General features: G+C 30.3%; 12 protein-coding genes across 12 annotated transcripts; 7 read left to right on the forward strand and 5 right to left on the reverse strand. All coding sequences in view use genetic code 12, as the record gives it.

Moving 5' to 3' along the window:
* Nucleotides 1-42: 42 nt before the first annotated feature.
* CTRG_05392 (uncharacterized protein) lies at nucleotides 43-1,182 on the reverse strand (the record flags this gene model as incomplete). Its single annotated transcript, XM_002551049.1, has 1 exon — nucleotides 43-1,182. One exon carries the CDS (start codon nucleotides 1,180-1,182, stop codon nucleotides 43-45), a length of 1,140 nt encoding a protein of 379 aa, XP_002551095.1.
* CTRG_05393 (uncharacterized protein) lies at nucleotides 1,100-2,758 on the forward strand (the record flags this gene model as incomplete). The annotated part of the gene is made up of 2 exons (XM_002551048.1): nucleotides 1,100-2,116; nucleotides 2,240-2,758. 2 exons carry the CDS (start codon nucleotides 1,100-1,102, stop codon nucleotides 2,756-2,758), a joined length of 1,536 nt encoding a protein of 511 aa, XP_002551094.1.
* Nucleotides 2,759-2,825: 67 nt separating this feature from the next.
* Nucleotides 2,826-4,076, reverse strand: CTRG_05394 (uncharacterized protein; the record flags this gene model as incomplete). The annotated part of the gene is made up of 1 exon (XM_002551050.1): nucleotides 2,826-4,076. The coding sequence occupies one exon, from the start codon at nucleotides 4,074-4,076 to the stop codon at nucleotides 2,826-2,828; it is 1,251 nt and encodes a 416-aa protein (XP_002551096.1).
* A 2,130-nt stretch (nucleotides 4,077-6,206) lies between these two features.
* On the forward strand, nucleotides 6,207-7,457 carry CTRG_05395 (uncharacterized protein; the record flags this gene model as incomplete). The annotated part of the gene is made up of 1 exon (XM_002551051.1): nucleotides 6,207-7,457. One exon carries the CDS (start codon nucleotides 6,207-6,209, stop codon nucleotides 7,455-7,457), a length of 1,251 nt encoding a protein of 416 aa, XP_002551097.1.
* Nucleotides 7,458-7,733: 276 nt separating this feature from the next.
* On the forward strand, nucleotides 7,734-10,499 carry SEC5 (exocyst subunit; the record flags this gene model as incomplete). The annotated part of the gene is made up of 1 exon (XM_002551052.1): nucleotides 7,734-10,499. The coding sequence occupies one exon, from the start codon at nucleotides 7,734-7,736 to the stop codon at nucleotides 10,497-10,499; it is 2,766 nt and encodes a 921-aa protein (XP_002551098.1).
* Nucleotides 10,500-10,611: 112 nt separating this feature from the next.
* On the reverse strand, nucleotides 10,612-13,641 carry CTRG_05397 (uncharacterized protein; the record flags this gene model as incomplete). Its single annotated transcript, XM_002551053.1, has 1 exon — nucleotides 10,612-13,641. One exon carries the CDS (start codon nucleotides 13,639-13,641, stop codon nucleotides 10,612-10,614), a length of 3,030 nt encoding a protein of 1,009 aa, XP_002551099.1.
* A 1,958-nt stretch (nucleotides 13,642-15,599) lies between these two features.
* On the forward strand, nucleotides 15,600-16,574 carry CTRG_05398 (uncharacterized protein; the record flags this gene model as incomplete). The annotated part of the gene is made up of 1 exon (XM_002551054.1): nucleotides 15,600-16,574. One exon carries the CDS (start codon nucleotides 15,600-15,602, stop codon nucleotides 16,572-16,574), a length of 975 nt encoding a protein of 324 aa, XP_002551100.1.
* An 80-nt stretch (nucleotides 16,575-16,654) lies between these two features.
* CTRG_05399 (DNA-directed RNA polymerase III subunit) lies at nucleotides 16,655-17,650 on the reverse strand (the record flags this gene model as incomplete). The annotated part of the gene is made up of 1 exon (XM_002551055.1): nucleotides 16,655-17,650. The coding sequence occupies one exon, from the start codon at nucleotides 17,648-17,650 to the stop codon at nucleotides 16,655-16,657; it is 996 nt and encodes a 331-aa protein (XP_002551101.1).
* Nucleotides 17,651-17,850: 200 nt separating this feature from the next.
* Nucleotides 17,851-18,789, forward strand: CTRG_05400 (uncharacterized protein; the record flags this gene model as incomplete). The annotated part of the gene is made up of 1 exon (XM_002551056.1): nucleotides 17,851-18,789. The coding sequence occupies one exon, from the start codon at nucleotides 17,851-17,853 to the stop codon at nucleotides 18,787-18,789; it is 939 nt and encodes a 312-aa protein (XP_002551102.1).
* Nucleotides 18,790-19,066: 277 nt separating this feature from the next.
* On the forward strand, nucleotides 19,067-20,092 carry ARG3 (ornithine carbamoyltransferase; the record flags this gene model as incomplete). Its single annotated transcript, XM_002551057.1, has 1 exon — nucleotides 19,067-20,092. The coding sequence occupies one exon, from the start codon at nucleotides 19,067-19,069 to the stop codon at nucleotides 20,090-20,092; it is 1,026 nt and encodes a 341-aa protein (XP_002551103.1).
* A 337-nt stretch (nucleotides 20,093-20,429) lies between these two features.
* CTRG_05402 (methylglyoxal reductase (NADPH-dependent)) lies at nucleotides 20,430-21,311 on the forward strand (the record flags this gene model as incomplete). The annotated part of the gene is made up of 1 exon (XM_002551058.1): nucleotides 20,430-21,311. The coding sequence occupies one exon, from the start codon at nucleotides 20,430-20,432 to the stop codon at nucleotides 21,309-21,311; it is 882 nt and encodes a 293-aa protein (XP_002551104.1).
* A 651-nt stretch (nucleotides 21,312-21,962) lies between these two features.
* On the reverse strand, nucleotides 21,963-23,162 carry CTRG_05403 (uncharacterized protein; the record flags this gene model as incomplete). The annotated part of the gene is made up of 1 exon (XM_002551059.1): nucleotides 21,963-23,162. One exon carries the CDS (start codon nucleotides 23,160-23,162, stop codon nucleotides 21,963-21,965), a length of 1,200 nt encoding a protein of 399 aa, XP_002551105.1.
* Nucleotides 23,163-23,176: the final 14 nt, after the last annotated feature.

Genomic DNA, 23,176 nt, shown 5'->3' on the forward strand with positions numbered 1-23,176 from the left:
TTTTCTTTTTCTAGATTTTGACCCATCATCATTGACATCAGCTCAATTGAGGAATATTTTAAACAGACATGAGGTTAAATACTCCTCTTCAGCTACCAAATCATCATTAATTGAAGTATTTAATTCTGAGATTGCTCCAAATGCAAAGAAATTACTTAAGAAATATAATGAGAAGGTTAAAAACTCCAATGATGAGGGGTTTGTGAATGCCTCTGAAGAACCTAAGGTGTCATCGACAACAAATAAGAAGAAAACCAAATCAAAGAAAAGCACTCCAGAAGTTGAATCAGATGATAAAAAGGAACCAACTCTTGAAGTTGCCAAAACTAGGGCTAAGAAACCAGCTTCAAAATTGAAGACTTCTACTAGTAGAAGAACATCTAGTAGAACTAAAAGTCCTGAAATTGGCGATACTGATGAAGAAACTGGTTCTGTTCGTGCTACTAGAAATAGAAGTAACGGGAATTCCGAATTGAATAGTTTGTTTGATTTGGATGATTCAGTATTGCAAGTTAGAAAGACATCTGGAAAAGCCAAAAAGACAAAATCCAAAACTACCAAGTCAGTCGAAGCACAAAAAGAAGAGGAAGAAGAGGAATCTCTTTTTGTTAAAGAGGAGAAAACTCTAAGCCCTGAACAAAAGAAAGAAACTTCATTTAGTAAAGAGAATGTATTCCAATCTCCATCACCTTCTGCTTCTGCTTCTTCTTCAGCTAAAAAGAGAAAACATCCGGAAGATGAGAAAGAAAGTCTGGTGAGAAAACGTACTATTAGTTCAGCAAAGAAACTGAAACATAGTGAAACCCCATCAAGCGTTAAGAAATCCCATGTCAAGAAGAAGGAGGAAGAGGGTGATGACAGTGATACAGAATTGTATGAAAAATTTCTCAAACAAGAAGAAACCACCAAAGACGATTCAAGTTCAACTATAATTACCCCATCCAAGCAGAAATCTGTGAAATCACGTTCATCAAGCTCCAAGATTTCTAAACCAAAATCAAAATCATCGTCTAGAAAATCTACCCCTAGTAAGATTTCAGTAAGCTCTCCAACATCTTCTAAGGATGAATCGTTCAAGTCTGCTGAGGAGGATACATCCATGGAAAAGAGCTTCAGACAAGTTGATCCAGATATGGCAAAACTGTTGGGTATTACCATCCAAGGGTTCCAACCTCCTGTCATTACGACCCCTTTGAAAGAAGAATTGGCTAGAAAGAGACAACCAGCACAAGATGCTTCCACACCAATGAAGGATAACAAAAAGGTAATCACTCCAAGAAAATCATCTTCAAAAGTGTCAACACCAAAACATTCCAAGGACAATGTGACACCAATTTCTAGTAGAAAATCTGTATCTAGTTCTGCAAAGAAATCATCAGTAAATTCTAGTAAGAAATCTACTCCACAGAAACAATCTCCATTGATTAGAAAATCTGCTTTAACTCCTAAACCAAGATTATTATCCTTGGGATCTCAAAAATATGAAACTGATAGTGACGAGGACGATGAAGATGAAGATAATTCGGAAGTAAATTTATCTAAAACATCCGAGGCAGAGACTTCTTATATCGCGTCCAACAAGGGATCAATTTCATTTTCCAAATTTCTTGGGTCCATGATTTTGTGGATTTTTGTTGTTGGTAGTGGATTATTTGGATTGTGGTATTATGAACAAAAATATTCCGTTGGATATTGTGGACAAGAAATTGATCAGTTGACATTTTCTGATTCTAATAATATCTATTTAGAAAGCATTGGTAAATTCTTGGATGATAATTTTAAACCGAATTGTATTAGTTGCCCTAAATACAGTAGATGTCATCCAAATTTGAAATTGAGTTGTATGGAGAATTTCATGGAATCTAAACCATGGTATGATTTTATTGTTCCTGGTCATAAGAAGTGTATCCCTGATACTAAAAAAGCTGAGAAATTGGAAATTATGATTGATGTGGCATTGGATTTATTAAGAAGTAAAAATGCAGCAATTCAATGTGGATTGGGTACAGATGATGAAGAATGTGGAATCAAATTAGAAGATTTACATGATTTATTGTTATCTATTAAAGCACCATATATTACATTGGAAGAATTTGAAGAATTATGGGAAAAATCAGTAATTGAATTAGAAAAAGAACCCGATATTGTTATAAGGCAAGTACGATAGATTTTTTTAACTATTTATTATTATTATTATTCACTTATGAACTTTGATTAATACTAACTTTAATTAATTTAGAAACGATCTCCAAATTTACAATCAGCAGAATTCACTTTTGACATTAACGACGCTGAAACCAAGGAGAAAGAGACGTACAAGATTTTTCGATCAACGTCCTTATCAAACATCAGTTTAAAGTGTCAAATTCATAATAGCATTGTGGGAGGATTGACTCAATACAAGTCGAGAATAATCACCATTGTTTTAATAGCATTGGTGATTAAATTTATTCAAATTAAATATAAAAATTATCAATTGGAATTGGCGAAAATTGATATTATCTATGAAGAAGTATTGAATAAATTAAAAACACAATCCAAAATTGGACAAGAAAGCAATAATCCAGAAACATATTCATATATTGGCTCTAATCAATTACGTGATTCAATATTAAGTAATGAGAATAACTTAAATCAAAGATTGAAATTATGGAAACAAGTTGTTGATAAAGTTGAAAGAAACAGTAATGTCTCCCATAGAATTATTGAACATCATGGCGAAATCATGAAAGTCTGGGAATGGATTGGTGTATTCTAATCGTAAGTATTTTTCTATTGTCTGTATAAATATATATATATATATATATATAATCATTATGTCGATTCTATCCAGTATGATGAGCCACTATATTTGGCATACCCCAACATGAAAAACCTAGAGGTTTAGCTAAATAACAAACTCCTTCAGTTTCAATTCCATCATATCCTTCTTGTCTATCCCAAGTGGTACCAACAATTAAACTAGTTGGGAAAATGACACCTTGTTTAATGACAATTGATTTCATAAACAATACAGCTCCACCAACAGAATCTAAAGGAATGATATAATCAGGATCATCTTTATGTAATTCAAATTCATTATCTTTGTTGTCAATGTAAGTTTGAAAATGGTACATATTATTTTGAACATCTCTTGGAACATAATCCCATTGATCCCATTGATTATTATCCATTTTATCCAATTGTTCTTGATTTGGTTTTGTTCTTTCACCTCTCCATGAATTTTTATCATAATCTTTTAAACCTGGACGTTCAATTCTTGGAACAACTATATCTTTTTTAGAATTTATAAATCTTGATATGAATTTTTCAGGATTATCAAATCTAATCATATCTGAATCAATAGTTAGAATATATTGTTGATTATTTAAAGAATGTAATAATAAGAAATTTCTTGATTTTGCAATTAATCTTCTTCTTAATCTTTGAATTGAATCTCTATGTCTTTCATTTCTATTAAATCCTGAATTTTCATCTAAAAATGGAGCCGATACAATAATTATGGATTCAAATAAAGTTGAAAATAATTCTAAATTATTTTCTAATTCATTTTCAAAATATTTTTGAATATTATTAAATTCATCAGGATTATTACATAATAATGATAATGATATAATATAATCTGATTGATCTTCAACTATTGAAAGTATTGTTTTTAAAAATTGTTCAAAATTTCGATCTCTTCCATATGGACTACTATTTCCAATAACTGACATGATTAAAATAGTTTGTTTACCAGGAAAATAATTAACTGAACTATCTTCAACTATCCCATCATCACGATTCATTGATTTATAAGTAGATGTGAATTTATCATTGGTTGAAGTATAAGTTACTTTAGTAAAATCAAAATCATAATCAATGAATGTTAATTTTTTAAATTTTGGTACATATTTAGCAGCTTTCCCATTAGTATTTGATGAAATTGGGATTTGCAGTTTTAAAAATGATGAATTGTTGGAATTTGATGAAGTATTAAACAGAATTGAACTTGAATAATGAACAAATCCAATAATCGATAATATTATAAGTATTGGCAACAATATGTGTCTTTTCCTCTTAAGTGCAGTTAACATTATTGAATAATAGTGGGAAACAGTAAAGGAATGGGTATGTTCAAAAATTATAAATAGTAGTTAATGGTTATTGGGTGATATTTGATGAATCCGTTGAAAAAAAAAATACGATAAATCCGAAATGAAAAGATTAATTCTCGGAAATTGAATAAAGGGGGAATGTCAGAAAATGAAGTACCAATAGACAATTGATTGATTGACTGATTGATTGGTTGGTATAAGTAGTTGATAGTTGGCTTACGTGGTCTTTATATATATACAAAAAGAACCTCTTACTTTCCAAGTATATAAATAGAATTCAAAACAAGATTAAGCCTCGTATTGGTGTATAGAAAAAAAAAAAACAAAAAACCCTCCGATATCCCTTTAATGGTTCATATTGAAGCGATAGGCTAACAAAACTTGAATGAGCCAGTTAAACTATGGTACTGTACAGTGGATTATTATGTGTCCGTGTCTGTGTGAGTCGGCTGAGTTTCGTATCTGTAATAGTTTAATAATTAACTCCTTGTGTGTACCAACCCACGTGTGCTCTAATAATATTAATAATATCAACAACATCTTCGGCTTCATCTTCTTCTCATAACGGTGGTGGGAAATCTTCATTGTTTAACTAAAAGATAACAAATGGTCGTGTGAGTGTGGACAAGACTGTGCAGCGTCTACAACTCGATGCTCCCGACTATACAATCTGTCTGTTATACTTCCCCCGCCCCCACCCCATTATCATTGATCTGGTTGTTGTGGAGGTGGAGGGCATTTAAACCGTACATTAGCTGGATAGTTTAATTGAATAAGTCGTGTGTGATAATGTTCAATATCAGCCACACCACAGACCGCACTAGATGATATGTGATACAACGTATGTGTAAAGCCATCGTTGAAAAGGTAGCTTCGCGAGAAGAAAAAGATGATGATAAGTAATAGCATGAATATCAATATCATTCATAATAACTTGTGCTGATTTATTGTCTTTAAAAATTAAACATCACATTACATTTCACAAAAGTGTCGTGTACTTTGTTACCGTTTTAATTTTCTCTCGCCGTAACGATTTGCAATATGATAACAACAACAACAACAACAACAACAACAACAACAACAACAAAAAACCCTCCTACCAACTGATTATTCCTTTATAGATTTACTTTTAAAGGTTCACATCAAGTGAGGACATTTCCTACGATTATTAATAAATATATTCAACAATCAACAAGACGCGTTACTAAATGGTTAGATTTCAGGAATTACCAGTTGAAGTTGTTGAACTTATCATCAGTTATATTCCGAATACAGAATTAGAAAGACTTTTCGAACTCCCAATTATTGGTAAGCATGCAGTGAGAAGGTATTATTCTACTATATCAATTTCTGATAAATATGAACATTCTGAACCATCCTGGGGGGCACTCAAGGGAGAATCTCTGCATTTACTTTACAAGGGATTGCCAGATGTGTCAGTTGCTGAGTATTTGGAGTTGAGAAAGTCAAATGCTTTCATATCTCCTAAACTGTTGGTGTTTCAAGGAGCAAATGAACTTCTTAAAATTGCAAAGTCATTTCCAAATTTGTTGAAAAACACAAAAATCACACTTCGTTTACAATTATCAAAGTATTTTAATTTAAAACACTTTATTGAAGAATACAACAAATCACCCTTTGTTGTCCATCATATGCATTTAACGGTGTACGGGTCCAGAAAGGACTTTTTGCCCATACAGTTGACTAGAAATGTTTCATCATTATTTATTTCCACAGGAGAACATCACAGAATTATTTTTGCAGATTATTTTCAGAATTTAACATCATTGCAAACTCGGGCCAAATTTAGAGAAATTGATATCGATACTATTCCTAGAACTATTAAATCATTATCTTGCTGTTTTCAATGTGAAAACGTTGATGAAGTAGAATTAGATTTTCCCAAAGGTCTAATTCATTTGGACCTTGCATTGAATGATCAAAGACAAAATGGTCAGGAAAACATCAACTGCTATGATATTACACAGTTGGCAAATCTTAAGCATTTGTCACTTGCTTTTCATATAGATACCAGATATTCGCCTAGTCTGTGGATGGTACCAAGCTCGATTAAATCGCTTAGTATCGACTGGCCAACTTTAATTCACGATGACCTTTCCAGCTCGTGTCTCATTATCAAATGTGCATTACAAAGGTTCAGAATTATACAGCCAGAATTGGCTGGATATTTTGTCTCTTCCTAAAACATTAGAGATATTAGAAATTCCAGAAATCTTTCTTTATCGTCATGAAGATTTATCCAAAAAAGAAATGCAACAATTGCCAATTGGACTTAAATCATTGCAAACTAGACCAATTTATCAAACTGACATACTGATGGTTGTTGATTTTACAATGAGTGATTTTTACCAACTTCAAGAATTGCATCTTGGTTTTACGAAACCGTTGTCCATTCTGGATATTCCTACTACTTTATCAACACTAACTATGTATAATTTGTCCAAATTTGATTTTAATGAGTTGACTAAATTGCACAACCTTAACAAACTAAATATTAAATATGATTTGTCAAAAACCGGGTTTTCATTCAACCTTCCAGATTCTCTAAGGACTTTAGCTTTAGAAAATTGTGGTCTATCCAAGATTAATATTACTAGCCCAGGAGTAATACACTTGCACTTGGCTTGGAATAATTTTAAATCCATTGGAGAGGATAATTTTGTTATTCCAAATACAGTTAGAGAGTTGCTGCTTGAACATAATGCCATTTCAAAAGTTACCAGAATCGATTCAAAGAATTTGGAAATTTTAAGATTAGATAGTAACAAGTTAGTAACAGTCTGTGGTCTTCCCAAAAATCTCAAAAAATTGTCACTTAGTCGTAATCGATTAGGAATATCCAAAAAATCATTGGTTTTCCCCAAAGAATTAGAACATTTGGTTTTATCTGAAAATGAAATCGATATTGAATGGTTAATCCTGCTGAATTTATTGGAATGTACAAAGTTGAAATCTTTGTTCCTTAACAAGAATAACTTACTTTCCTTTGATACTGCTTGTTTACCAAAATCTTTAACGATATTAGATTTATCCTCCAATAAAATTAAAACTTTGGTGGGTGATTTTTCAAACACAAATCTTGCAAAATTATACTTGCAACATAATCATTTAAGGAATTCATTTTCCAATAGGAAGGAACAAAAGGTATTTTTCGGTTCTTCCATTAGATTTGTGGATGTCACTTATAATCATTTACTGAAATATGACGTGGCAGGAATATTGGATGACTTATCTAACAAACCAAAATTTGATATCCTTAATGTTGAGCAAAGGTTATGTGTTGATTTGCCGGATCCATATAAAGAGCAAGCAAGAAAAGTTCGCAAGTTGAATCATTAACACAGTTTATATATTTATAGTAGAGTAGCAAACACATCCTTTATAGCTTAATCACCGTAGAATCAAACCTAGGAATGTCAGATATTTGAGTTGCCATTAACCGAACTTATGTCACGTGATTCTGCTGTCCGTGTTCACACGACCTCGTTTCAATATTTTATTTTTTTTTTTTTTGTTTGTCGATTGTTTTGTTACCACGATTCAATATTCCAGTGGTTCCACCATTAACAACTACGATCAGCAACTACCATTACGACACACTCAGCAGGGCATACAATGTTTGATTTGCAACCAAATGAAGCCAAATTGATGGCCACTTATGGTTTGACAACCATGAGACCAAATAGTCTTAAAGATATAAATTATCATGAATTTAATACTCCACCTGATGAAGTATCTGATTTAAGTACCGAACAACAATACAACATGTTGTTGGATTTAATTGAATCTGAACAAAAAGTGGTTGATAGTAGAAGAACTTCACAAGGAGAAGAAAGTATATTAATGGAATTGATATCTCAACATAAAGATAATCAAAATTTGAATCAATCATATTCAAGAATGGAACGTCAAATTCATGGACAAAGTGAAAATTTAAGAATGGCAATTGAATCAAATTTTATTCATTTTATAAATACAAAACTGAAAATTGATGATTCGTTAATTGATTTTATGAGACTGAAAACTAAAGCACAACAAGATCGATCAAATTCGAGAGTTTTTAATCCACAACGACGTAATATGGTATCAACAAATTCAAATGGTAAAGAAGATTTAACCTCTGAATTGGAAGAAAATATTAGTAATTTAATGAATAGTACTTCAGCACTGATTCAACCTATTAATGAAAGTAAGCATAAAGAAGATAAAGTTTTAAAAATGACGGAATTTATTAAAGCTAATCAACATTTTTTTGATTTACCTAAAAATTTAGTTCATTCATTGTCTATTAGTGATAATGATAAATTCATTGATGATTATAATAGATATATTCATGATAAAGAAAGATTCTTAACCAATTTCAATAATAAATATAGTGAACAAGTGTTGAAATTAACTCAAGAAAACAACACACAAGCATTACAAACCATAGATCAAGAAAGGAAATTAAAATTGAGTTTAATTTCTAAAACTTTTCAAGAAATTGATACTATTGCTCAACAATATAGAAATAAAACATATCAAGAGTTTTTATCATTAGATCATGAAGTATCTAAAAGTCATTCAAATTCAAGATTTATTTCTTTAGTGGATAATTTATCTCGATTAAATGTTGATTCTAAAATGGCACATCCAATTGCTGATTTTTTAATTAAACAAATTGAAGTTGTTGATCAAGATTTTAGTAAACAAGTGGAGAAATTTGATGGGAAATTCTTGATTGCTCAAAATAAATTGGTTGATTATATTCGTTCATTGAATCCTGAAAGAAGAGAAGGATCTCATATTAATTATATTAGTGAAAAATATGATACTTATAAAGATGATATTGGTCTGACTTCAAGAATAGATCAAAAATTAACTATAATTAAAGAAGCATTTGAAAGTAATGATTCGTTAGATTTAAGTTTAATTAATGAAACTTGGTTGGTTTTGTATAATTTCATTAATTATTTGGATAATATTTTAGTAACAAATATTGTTAAATTTTTAAACAATTATGTTCATTATACTAAATTAGGTATTGATCCTGATGGTAATATTAGAGATTTATGTGTTAAATTAATCAATCAAGTGGTGTTGATATTAGTAGCACTATTTGATGATGAAAATAGTGATAATAATCAATTGGAAAGTACACCCAAGAATTATAAACAATTTGTACCATATTATAGTAATTCATTATCGGCAATTTATCATTTATCAAGAGTTAATGATAAAGTAAATAAAATCATGAATAGTTTTGGGGATGTTATTGGTACAATTGGTAATGCTAGTCAATTTACCGATACAAATAAAGTGATTAAAAATATGAAGAGTTCATCACTTAAAATTAATCAAAAAATCTTGGAAGCAGTTTGTGCCACATGGGTTAATGATTGTTCACAATTTTATGAATTGGAAGATTGGTCATTAGATAATTCAATTAAAGAGAAGTATAAGACTACTAATGGGAAATGTACTAAACTTATGAGTATTATTCAATGTTATCAATTGTATGTTTTATTAAAAATTAGTGAATTGGTGGTTTATAATGAATCATCAGAATATAGAATAGTTGCTGCTTATCCAAGTAAACGTATGTTGGTTTCGATTGAAATTCAATTCATGAGAAGTTTAAATATCATTGTTGATTCCATGATGAAGAAATACAATTTAGATAGACAAGAAAGTGGGAATAATGATGATCTTTACAACAACAATAGTTATAGTAATAACAAAAACCTACAAGTATTCAAGATTTTAACTATGAATAATTTTGATAAATTATCACGAGTTATTTATCCAGAATTATTAAATCAATTTGATAAATTTTTTGATAAAGATTTACTGAAACAAAATTTGAAATTATTTGCAGATATTGATAAAGCAAGTTTAACAATAATTGATGATATTTTAAATATTGAAAAATTATTTATTGCTCAACAAGTTAATAAATTTTTCCATTCAAAACAATCATTACCACAAGTTTTAAAAGTTGATGGATTTATTTATGAAATTTTAATTCATTTTGTTAAATTAATTAATAAAATTAAACCATTAACAAGTCAAGAGATTTATATTACAATTATAAATGAATTACAATTAAATTTACTTAAAAATATAATTGATAATATTCGTCAAATTCCTTTAAGATCTTCATTAAATTATATTAATTTAAAATTAGATGTTAATTTCATTTTATTAATTTTTGAAAATTCTAAAATTTTGAAATTAAATGATTCAAGTTATAAATATTTACAAATTTTATTAAATGATATTGAAAATAAAAATAATGAATTATTTAATAAAGAAAATCAATTCATTTATAACAAAAAAGATTTTGATCAAATTTTACAATTAAGTATTCAAGATTGTTCAAATGAATTTAGTTGTTTTTAAAAGAAAGAATCTTACATATAAAAAGTTATGTCAAAATAAAGTAAAAATCATGAATATATATATATATATAAGTAATAAGCAATAATTCGTATACAAATGATATGTAACTTATTCATTTATTTAATTCTTGATCTTGATAGTGTTTATGTAATCTTGGATTTCTTAATTTGCTTAAACTACTACTCATCATTTTATAAAACTCTGGACTTGGATCAAGTTCATCAACAAATTCTGTAGGTTTAGCAAATTCATAAAGTAATGATCCAACAGATTCATTTCTACCTTTATAATTTGTAGTAGTTGTTGTATTAGCAGTGTTGAGTAATAATGAATTTTGTGAAGCTACTGAACCTAATAATGGTAATGTTTGTTCAACTGGGAAATCAATAGATCCAGTAGATGTGATTGATGAAGATCTTGAAACTTTAGCTATTCCAGATGGTGGAACTATTGGTGATGGTGGAAGAATTGGTGATGATGGATAATCAACTATATCTTCTTCATCTTCATCTTCTACTGCAGATCTTGGAAGCTGTGGTGGTGGAGGTGGAGGTGGTTGTTGTTGTACTTCATGTTCACTTGGTCCTGTTGATATTGATTGATTATGTGAACTACTGTCACTTGTAGTAATATTATCAGAACTACTAGTTTCAGTTGTACTTTCTCCTACTGGGTTAGATATTTCTATATGTGGAATTGGTATTTCTTGTTGTTGCTGTTGTGATGGCTGTGGTTCATTTTCTGGGATATTTTCATCAATAGTATTTGTTGGAATTAATCCTCTGAATGCTGATTCCATAGAACTTCTTCTGCCACCCAATTGTAGGACTAACAAATCCCGTACCAGTGTAGTACTTCCAACACCTTCAGACTCTGAAGTTTCATTAGTATTAGTAGTTAGTGGCGCCTGCGCAGGTTCATCAATTCTTAATGGTGACAAACTTAAAGATCTACTATTATCAGTATTAAGATGATGACGAATAGTCAGATTTTCCGCAAATTCAGACTCTGCTTCTTCATATGATGGTGGTAATGCTGGTGGAGGTGCGCTGTCAGCTTCAAATGGAGGTGGATTTGTAGATGGTTTTCTTAATAAATGAATTGGTCGTTGAACAGGCAGCATTAATGGACTTGTAAATGTACCTGGATGTGGTACCGCCTGTGGTGAATTAATAGCACTAATATTTGCTTCATCTTTTGGTTGATACAAATTAGCTTCTAAATGCATATCTGCTTCTCTTTCAACAACACCAGCATTTTCAAGTCCAGAAGTAATATGATGGAAATCAATAGGCGTCACAGGTCTATCAATTCCATTGTCACCAGGTGTAGAACTTCCTCTTCTTGATCTTCCACTACTGCTGTTGCTGATACTTGTGTTGAGACCATTACTTCCACCATTAGTATTATTGTTGAATCTTCCAAAGATACCATTTGCAGCACCACTCCCACTACGAGAACGGGCAGAATGTTCAACTGGAATAACTCCTGGAGATAATGGAGCAGCTTCATGACTATGATTAGCCAATAAACTACGTGAACTTCCTGATTGAGGAATCAAATCATCATAAGCTGGCAATAAAGTATTACCATGGGAACACAAATTATTCAACACGTGTAATGGAGAATCAATACTGATTTCATAATGTTTTCTCTTTTCTGGGTTATTTGGATCTATTCTACTGATACGTAAACAAATTTTTATCCAATGATGGGCTTGAATATTGTCATAGGAAGTATCAGGATGAAGTTTACTATTTGTTCTCACATTCAATTCAGTTGGGACAAATAATTGGAATTCTAATTCTTTAGGTAATATATCTTCATCAAAATTATTCAAATCAGCAGTTTGATCTCCATTTGTCGAAGATAACAAAGATCTGCCCTTTTCTGCTTTATGTTCCAACAACAAATATTTCTTGGATGGTTCCATTCGATGAACTTTTTTATTTGAACAATAATATTCTAAATTTTCAGTAAGATAGATTCTAATTCTATGCAAAGCAACTTTGCCAAAAAGCGGTACAAATCTAAATGCTAATGGTAAATACAGATCTAGCACAACTGATTTTGCACCAATAACAATATCATAATGTAATTGATCTTCCCAATCTCTTGAAATAACAATAGATTCATTTTCTTCTAAACTTGCTTCCGATAAAGTTCGAACTATATTTAAATTTAATTTTCCTGATATATTGCTTTTAAATGTTCCTGGTCTGGTGATATTGACTTCTAAAAAATATGCTGTAGTACCGAAGGTAACATCGCAACTTTCTGGAATGGAAGCAGGTAATGGATGTTCAAAATTATAGATATAATCACCAGGAGCAAATTGCATATGAGCATGGGAATCTGTGCTTCCGTTTGAAGAAGTTGATGGTAAATCCAGAGACGATCCATTTCTTGTACTATCTGTAACTGACGCTATTGAAGGAGATTTTGCTCTTCTCATAAAACTTGGAGATAATGTTCTGCTAAAGAAGTTTGAAGTTGCAGTAGTTTCTTCACGGTGGGATTTTCTAGTTGGAGAAAGTGTCAACGAGGGGATACTACTATTTGAAGATTGATGATGTGGTTGTGGATGAGAATGAGAAGGAGGAGGAGGAGTTCCTGATCTACTTGTTACAGTGTCCTCTTCATTTGTATTCTGATGATGATGGGTACCGTTCTTTTCAATAAACCAATCGGCACCATGATTTTTAACTTTTTCATTTAAATTTCCTTGGAAAAATGGCCATGTATGTGTTACAATTTCATTTATTTCGTTATACTGATTTTTTTTTGGTGGTATACCTTCAGGCCAATCTGTTCTTTGAACACCTTTAAAAGTCAAGTTGATTGATTTGATTTTAGTTGGCTTAAACACTTTAATGACTAATGAACCTCTTAATAAAGTAGGAGGTCTTGCCATATATTCATGAGGCTCAAATCCCTGGACAAATAGATTTCTTTCCGATGGAATAATATATGCCGCAAATGAAGAAGTTGAAACTGTCGGCTTATCGGGTAAATTTGGAAGCAAGATCTGGGTTGGAGATTGATTTGAAGAATCAGTATTATTGGCACCGTTAGGTGAATCAGGACCAAGAGGATTTGATAATTGCAGCGGTGCAAAGAGGGGGGAATTTGGGATATTCATCTTTGCTGTACAAACCAAACAAAACCAAACCAAAAAAAAAAAAAAAGTTGTTAGATCACTTGGGAATGCAGCTGGTGATAATGTGTAAAAAAAAATCAGGAGGTAAGATCAAGTAGTCGGCGACGGATGAACTAGATAAATAATATAATTTATTAATTAGACAACTCAAAGATATTGATCAAAAAATTAAGTTGATTTGATGAAATCTGATCTTCTAGTTCTATTAGTATATTAATATAAATTAATATATATTGATATATATATCTATAAAAGAAAAAGGGAAGAGAAAGTTGTTGATTGTTTTAATTGTTGAAATTTATATTATCTCGGATTTATTGGGAATAGTGTGCGACATTATCAAAAGCAACCTCCACAATGCAATGCCGCGACATTTATCTCTCTGTTTGTCCATTGTACTATTCTTGCACAATAAGCCTGTGTGTGTGTGTGAATGTATTCATTGGCTTGGAATACAATAGAGAATAGTCACAGAAATTCATCTCTGTATGTATGTGTGTATGTATTAGTGGTGAGATTATTATTAATGACTCCTTCTTCTTCTTCTTCTCCCTCTTGTTCTATTATAATCGTATGTACTCTGTGGCTTTGTTTGTCTCTGTCCCCTATTTTTTTTTTTTTTTTAAATAAAAATTTGAACCGGCGCCCCATAACCATGCACACCGAAAAAAAAAAAAATATTTTATTTTTCGTGCAACGGAGAAACAAAAAAGTAATTAGCCATGTGTGCACGACCGTGTTCTAACCTTAAAACCCACTATACACATTTTACATATTACATATTACTTCAATTGTAAACCATTAAAACAACTACACGGCAATAGTGCAATCAATAATGCATATCTTCCATGCGGGCAGGTATGTATTCTTCTTTCACTCCCTTCGTGAGCATAAACAATTTCTCGACCTATGCTACTAAATCGTGTCTACTATTATTATTATTTTGTAATTTAGAAAAGGGGAGAGATAGGAAAATTATACTCATTTATTATTAATCCTGTTTCTGTGCTTTGTTTAATCACAAATATGATTCTTCAAAACGGCATATTCTCATCCCTTCGCCCAGTTCCAACTTCCAACTTCCAAGTTCCAAATTTCAAATTTCAAACTTCAAACTTCAAACTTCAACGTCGAGCTTGTATCTATTGATTTCGGATGGAATGGGTGTTGGTAATTTTATGCTTTTCTTTTTCTTTTTTTCATTTTTGTAATCGAAATTTAATGATTCTTTCTTTTATAGGAATTTACCTTTCTTTTTAGTATACATTAGTTCTTATATAAATTGTAACCCCACAAGCTATTTCGTTTTCCTTTTTTTCTGTTTGTTTGTTTGGAATCCATGATCACTGATACGAGGCGTTCGTTTATTACTTTATCATAAGCCAATTGATTCTTCTATCTACCAATGCATGTCTTTCTATTCTTTTGATTTTTTTGTTTTTTTACGTCACTGTAGATTAATGATCTTCTTCATTATTTTCTTGTTGATCTGTCACAGAACTGAAGATGAATAAATCTTTACTAAGTAATTTCGCAGTAACTCCATTAATCCCCGAAACAAATTCTTGTCTTTTTTTATCTAAGATATTTCATACATTATAGAAAACCTATAAAGTAATAACACCATGACTGACTAGATCACTCTGGTATATTTGTTAACAGTCGTATGACTTGTCATGCTTATAATCTAACTGAAATAATAATATTATCATCAATGCAACTGTGGTATTGTTCCGAAGCCCAAATTTTTTTCTTGGTATCTCATCTCATATATCGTGCACGTGTTTGTTATCACATGTATTTTCAGTCACAGATACACGACCTGTTCCTTTATTTTAATTTTTTTTTTTTTTAATTTGAATTTGAATTTGAACTCTCATCGTTTGAAACCACACACTAACATATATCAAGTAAGTCAGTATTATTAACTACATCATACGATGCTTCTAAGAGCTAGAATTCACAATGTTTACCGAATCACAAGTATTATAAATAGACTTTCATTTACTCGAAGTTATGGTCTTAAGTATTATCCACCAAATATTCCACAAGATGAACTTGATCAAATAATGTTAAAAACTGGAGAATTTCTTAAAGATTATGATCCTCAAAATAATTTAACAACATTAAGTGCAATATATACTAAATTTGGATGGTTTTTCATTCCTTCTATTTATAATCAATCCAAAAAATCTGAAATTGTATTAACTAAAGATTTAATTAATGCTGGAGTTGATGAAAATACTCCTCATACAGAAATTCAAAATTATATTGATGAATGGTGTAGACATAATTTACCAATTACTCCAGATGTTAAAAAATCAAAGAAAGTCAATAAGAAAGCAGTTGATGATTTATTTAATGATGCAATGGGTATAAATAAAAAGAAAGAAGAAGCAAAATTAGCTAAAGAGAAAGCTAAAGAAGAAGCTATAAGATTAAAACAAGAAGAAAAACGATTAAAAGAAGAAGCAAAGATAAAAGCAAGAGAAGAAGCAAAATTACTTAAATTAAAAGCTCAAGAAGAATTCAAGATTCATAAATTTGAAGAAACTTTGATTAAAAGACCACATACTAAGAAATATACTATAATTGTTAAATTTGATGAAAATACTGGGAAATATGATATATTAACAAGTATAACTAAAGATATTGTAAAAGATTATTTTGAAACTGAAATGTTTTATAAATTATTAAAAGAAGGTAAAAAATATGATGAATGTAGAGAAATTATGCAAAATGTTTGGAATGAAAAAAGTCAAACAGAAATTGAAATGTCCAAATTTAAAATTGCTAATATGTTGAAGAATGGTAATGATCAATATAAAGGTGAAACTATCTCTCTTAAAGATGCTTTAAGTGATCCATTATCTGACGGTACTCAAAGGAGAGTTGGTTTTGTCCCTAAACAATAATCAACTTTTTAAAACTATCTATATATATATATTAACCAACCTATATCTTGTACATATACAAATGGAAGAAAGAATGAGAATTATTCATTCATCCAACTATCCAAGTAAACCAAATCTTCTGAATCTTGTAAATCTTGAATAGTTGATTTATATTGGAAAATACTGAAATTTGATTGATTAGATTGTAAATAGTCCAAACATTCTTTATCAACAGCTTCAGAAATAGTTTGATAATTATTTTGAAATACAGTATTTCCTTTATCAATAATACTTTGCCAAGTAGCTCTAAAAATCCCACTATTTTCTTGATTACCACCAACTTCTTCAATTCTATCATCATAAATCAATACATCACATAAAGATCTAATATCATTTATACCCAATTCCACACTTGTTATATTACTACTATTGATATAATCAACAATTTGGTCCAAATCAACACCACGATGATGATTATGATGAGAAGTTTGTAATGGATTTGAAGAAGAATCATAATCTTCAGATTCTGGATTTTGAATATAAATAGTTTTGGCAACAATAAATCTCCAACAAACTTCAACTAAAGTATCAATAAATTCAGTATCTAATTCAGAATCAGTAAACCATGGACCACCAGTAACATCAATACTTGGTTGTAAATTATACAACATATAAATTTTTCTAGTTGGATGTTTAACTGATTTAATACTTTTAATATATCGATTATTTTCTAAACTTTTCAAACATTTTTGAACTATATGTTGATGTAAATTAGTTTTAGCTTTAATAGTTTTAGTCCAAATACCTTCACGTCCAGAATTTTCAATATATGAATAAATCATAGCTTCATCATCTGTCATAGATGAAACTTTTTTAGCTTCTTCTTCAGCAACAGCTTGAAATTTTAATTCATCTCCTGTTCTACTAACTTTAATAAATTTATGATCAATTAATTCTTGTAAAAGATCCATATAAACGGATTTTTTATTAACTCCCAGGGCTGTTTCAATTTCTTCTTGTCCAAATAATTTTGAACTTGGAAATTCACGCATTTTAGCGTAAAGATTCCGTGCATCATTACTAAGCACGTCTGACATAGTGGATCAACAGATAGTTGGTGGTTCTAATACAAGATGGAGATGTTGATGATGTTGATGATGATCAAGATGGGCTGCATCAAATAAATTTTTTTTTTTTTTTGGTTAACGAAATTTAATGCGATTCAAAAAAAAAATTTGTTTGTTTGTTAGCAACACGGCAATAACCATTAGATCAGTTTGAAGGAATACTTGCAGCAATGGTTAATGAAGATATTGATGATGATCTATTTAATGAGATTGAAGAGTTGAATAAAACTAAGAATAGTAAAGTTCAGTTTAAGAAAAAGCTCACAAGTAATAAAAAAATCCTGCGATCGAAATTATCTTTCCAAGATGATAATGATGATGTGGAGAATAACAATGACAATGATAATTACAACGATACATCTACAATCATTCCAACATCTAAGATATTATTTAAAAAGAAACTAACAAAGAGCACAACTCCAGAAACCAAAAGACGACCTATTAATCTAGATAAATATCGTACAAATCAAAAGGTAGACGAAGAAGAGTTGTTGTTAGAACTAGACGATGAAGATCCTGAGAATAATCCAACTATTGTAAATATAGATGAATTGAAAGATCCAAAACTTGATAAAATTCGACAAAAGTACAACTCAGATATGTTACCCCCTCTTCCTCCACAGGAACAAAAGAAATATGTACCTATTGAAACTAATAGAGATCCTAATGAAGATATAAAAATGTCAGTTAGAAAATATGCCAATGAATTAATTAATGAATATAAAGATGAAAAAAATTATGATGATGGGACAGAAAAACAAGAAAAGGAAGAACAAATTGAAATTGATAATGATGATATACAATTAAATGATGAAGATATGGGTACTTTAAATACAAAAATTGATTTTGATAATAAATTCAATTTTGAAATTCAAACCGATCATGATGAAGAAGATAATGATGATGATGATAGGAATGACAATACTAATGTAGAGATGAAAATTCCAACTGTGAAGGAACAAATTGAAAATATTACTGGATTAATCAAACAATTTGAAATCACTAATCGAGAGAAACAAAATTTGATGACAAATTTAAAGATTGAAAAAGAAGAATTATCTCAAAAGAAACATGATCTTATTGAAGAGTTAAATAGGTTAGTCATATGATGTAAATATCACAAGTAGTGTACAATGTGTCAAAAAGATTTTACACCGCCAAAAAAAAAAAAATGGGTGCAGTTTATATGCAGACCGCGCTTAATGTGAGTCAATTACCCAATTAGGATGAACTAAAAAATTTATAGAAAGAAGAAAAAAATTTTCAACGGTATAAATAATCCCATAATTTCCTTGTTGGAAATTTTTTCATATTCTTCTTTTCTTTTTTTCTTTTCTTTCCTTTTCTTCTTGTTATTCGTTAGTTAATTAATCAAATAATATTCAAATGATGTCATCTGTTAGAACCGCTACAACTACTAGACTTTTCACTACTTCTGCTGTTAAAGCTTCAGCTACCCCACGTCATTTAATTAATATTGCACAATTATCAAATGAAGAATTTTCTTCTTTGATTAATAAAGCACAATATTTTAAAAGTTTAGTTAAATCAGATAAACCATCTATTGAAAATCATCAAAAATTATTAGGTAAATTAGTTGCTTTGTTATTTAGTAAAAGATCAACTAGAACTAGAATTAGTACTGAAGGTGCCGCATCATTTTTTGGAGCACAACCTATGTTTTTAGGTAAAGATGATATTCAATTAGGTGTTAATGAATCAATGTATGATACTACTAAAGTTATCAGTTCAATGACTTCATGTATTTTTGCTCGTGTTAATTCTCATCAAGATATTTTGGATTTATGTAAAGATAGTTCTGTTCCAATTATAAATTCTTTATGTGATAAATATCATCCATTACAAGCTATTGCTGATTTATTAACTATAAAAGAAACTTTTGGTGAAACTAAAAATTTAAAATTAACTTGGATTGGTGATGCTAATAATGTTATTAATGATTTGGCTATTGCTTGTTTGAAAATGGGTATAAATGTTTCCATTTCAATTCCAAATAGCATTACTTTTGATAAAGAAGTTTCTGAAATTGCTGAAAAATTAGCTACTGAACAAAATTTAAAATTTGAAATTGTTAATGATCCAAAAATTGCTTTAAATAATGCTAATATTGTAGTAACAGATACTTGGATTTCAATGGGGGAAGAAGCACAAAAAGTTGCCAAATTAAAACAATTTGAAGGTTATCAAATTAATCAAAAAATGTGTCAAGATGGTAATGTTGCTTCAAATTGGAAATTCATGCATTGTTTACCAAGACATCAAGAAGAAGTTGCTGATGATGTATTTTATAGTGACAATTCTGTTGTTTTTCAAGAAGCTGAAAATAGATTATATGCCGCTATGGCCGTCATCAATGGATTTGTCATCAATAAAGGTGATTTATTAAAATAAACAGGTTTATAATAATAATAGTAGTAATAATTCTTTAATGTATATATATATGTATGTGTGTATGATCACGTGCTCAAACGATTAAGCGCGGATACCTGATTGGGTAATAATATGCGGTATTTGCCGATACCAATTAGGAAATGTCCGCTAAACGGAAGAAAAACGAAAAAAAATCTCCACATTGGAAATTGCTCAATGTTTTTTCGGAGAATATAAATACTGCCCCTTAATTTCCTCCCTCTCCCCCCATGAAGTTATTCTTTCTAGGAATAATATCATTTTGATTCATTCATTCACCACCACCACTAGTACTGCTACTACTATTATTATTATCATTATGACTACAGTTATTGTTTCAGGAGCAACTGGATTTATTGCTCAACATGTTGTTAAATTATTATTGTCCAAGAATTATCAAGTTATTGGTACAGTTAGATCACAAAGTAAAGGTGAAGGATTATTGAAATTATTTAATAATCCAACCAATTTAAAATTTGAAATAGTTGAAGATGTTGGATCAGAAGGAGCATTTGATAATGTATTAAAATCACATCCTGAAGCAACAATTTTTTTACATTTAGCATCACCTTTCCATTTTAATGCAACTGATATTGAAAAAGAATTATTATTACCTGCTGTTAATGGAACTAAAAATGTATTAGAAGCAATTTATAAATATGGTATTAATATTGAAAAAGTAGTTATTACTTCATCTTATGCTGCTATTGCTACTGCTTCAAAAGAAGCAAATAATAAAGAAATTATAACTGAAGAAAGTTGGAATGAAATTACTTGGGATCAAGCTTTAATTAATCCAGTTCAAGGTTATAGAGGATCTAAAACATTTGCAGAAAAATCAGCATGGGATTTTATTAAAAATCATCAAGATACTATTAAATTTAAAATTTCATTTATTAATCCATCATTTGTATTTGGACCACAAGCATTTCCAATAATTGATAATAATAAAAATTTAAATACATCATCGGAAATTATAAATAAATTATTAAAATTAAATCCAAATTCTGAAATTCCTCCAACTAAAGGAGGTTGGATTGATGTTAGAGATGTTGCTAAAGCTCATGTATTGGCATTTGAAAAAGATTCTACTGAAAATAAACGATTATTAGTTAATAGTGGAAGATTTTCAGCAATTTCTTTAATTAGATTAATTCATAAAACAATTTCCTCAATTAAATCTTCCTTCAATTTCAGATGATATTACTGATGGTACTGAAACATTAGCTAAAATTGATGATTCTAAAACTAGAGAAATTTTAGGTTTTGATTATTATTCACTTGATGATTCAATTTATGATACTGTTAGTCAAATTTTATCGGCAAATTAGAAATAAAATACGTTAATTTATACTATAAGAAGGTTTGTTTTCTATAATTAGTATCTTCTAAACGCGTTTGATTTGAATCTATGTATTTATAACCGACTTGAAACTCTTATGTATAACTTGGAACTGGTTACATAAATGAAATTCGGTGATGATACGCCTTGTTTGGAATCTATCGACCGATTCTACAACGATTCTGGACCCGCATCCTTCTGCGGGCACAGGTAACTGAAATTAAGACAAAAATTACTTTCATGAATATAATAATTATATAATTAAAAAATAAAATAAAAAGAATGCAAAACTAAATTAAAACTAAAACTAAAACTAATACTAAAACACCTCTATAAAAGAAAACTAAAAGTAAATAATGTATGAAAACATATAATAACAAATGAAATTGAAAAAAAAAAAAAAAAAAAATAAGAAAAGTAAATATCCTCTTTTGCTTTTTTTGGGGGGGTAATCTATAATTTTTATGGTTGTTGATTAAATCAATGCGATTGATAATGCAATAATAATGTTCACTTCTTTCTGAGCCAGTCAAAAATTCTTGAACTTCTTTTCAATTTTGATTTGATTGAACTAATAGATGAAGTATCGGTTGAATTTGATCCTCTTCTTTGTAAAAATCCTCTATGCTTAAATTCATTTCTACTCAAATGATAAGGAGATGCAGTCGTTGCGGTATTAATAGATTGTGCACCTGTAGATGATGTTGCTGCTGTTCTAGCAGTCGATAAGGATGATGAAGACGATGGTTGGGTAAGCGATTTTGCATTCTTAAATGCTGGAATTTTTGTATCTTTAAGAATCTTTCTTTCTGCTGGTGATTCAGGTCTTCTTGGAGATGGTAAATCAGTGGTGGATTTCAATGGTGGTGTACTAGTTGAAGACCTTGATGGGGCTGCATTCAAAACAGGAATGTCATTATTGGATAACTTGGGGACATCACCACTATTACGTATGATCGGATTTGGCGTTGGGGAATCCGAAGTATGTCGTTGGGTATTAGTTGGTGATAATGGAATTTCTTTTGACAATGAAGATGATGACATTTTGTTGGTCACGATTCCTGGTTTGTTTCTTTCCGGTAAACTGCTATCAGAACTTGCCACCATATATAACTCTTTGTTATCCACACCACCACCATCATTTGTGACAACAATCTCGGGAGTGGTCAAGGCGGTTGGTGGAGTAACTGCTCTTTCAACGCCATTAACGTTTGAAATAATTCTATGATATCTATTAGCATTTGCAGCAGATCTTGGTGTAGCAAAAAAGGAATACGAGGATGCATCGTCATCCACCAAGTCAACATCATCGTCAACATCCTCATCTTCATCTATTTCCTTGATTGAACTATCTGTTCTTTGGAATCTAATAGGAGAGTTCAATGACTTAGAAGGACGATGGAACTGATTGAATTTAAATGGTGGTGGGGGAGGAGGCGTGCTAGTTGGGTCTTTGAAATTTGGGAATGAAAAATCCTTGTCCAAATCATCTTGCATGGAAAATAACGTTGGTGGTGGTCGAGGAGGAGTTTGAGGAGATTGTTGAGACTGTTGCTGTTGTTGTTGGGAACGAGGAGAGTTGCCAAACCCCAAACCTATTCCTAGACCTATAGCATCAAAGTCAGCCGACATTGATCTTTTGTGGCTGCTTCCTCTTCTTCTACTAACAGTTGGAGAAACTAGATAATTTGAACTTGGAAGGGAAGACATTCTTTCTTGTACGA

This window comes from Candida tropicalis (assembly GCF_000006335.3).
Source record: "Candida tropicalis MYA-3404 genomic scaffold supercont3.8, whole genome shotgun sequence".
Lineage (NCBI taxonomy): Eukaryota > Fungi > Ascomycota > Pichiomycetes > Serinales > Debaryomycetaceae > Candida > Candida tropicalis.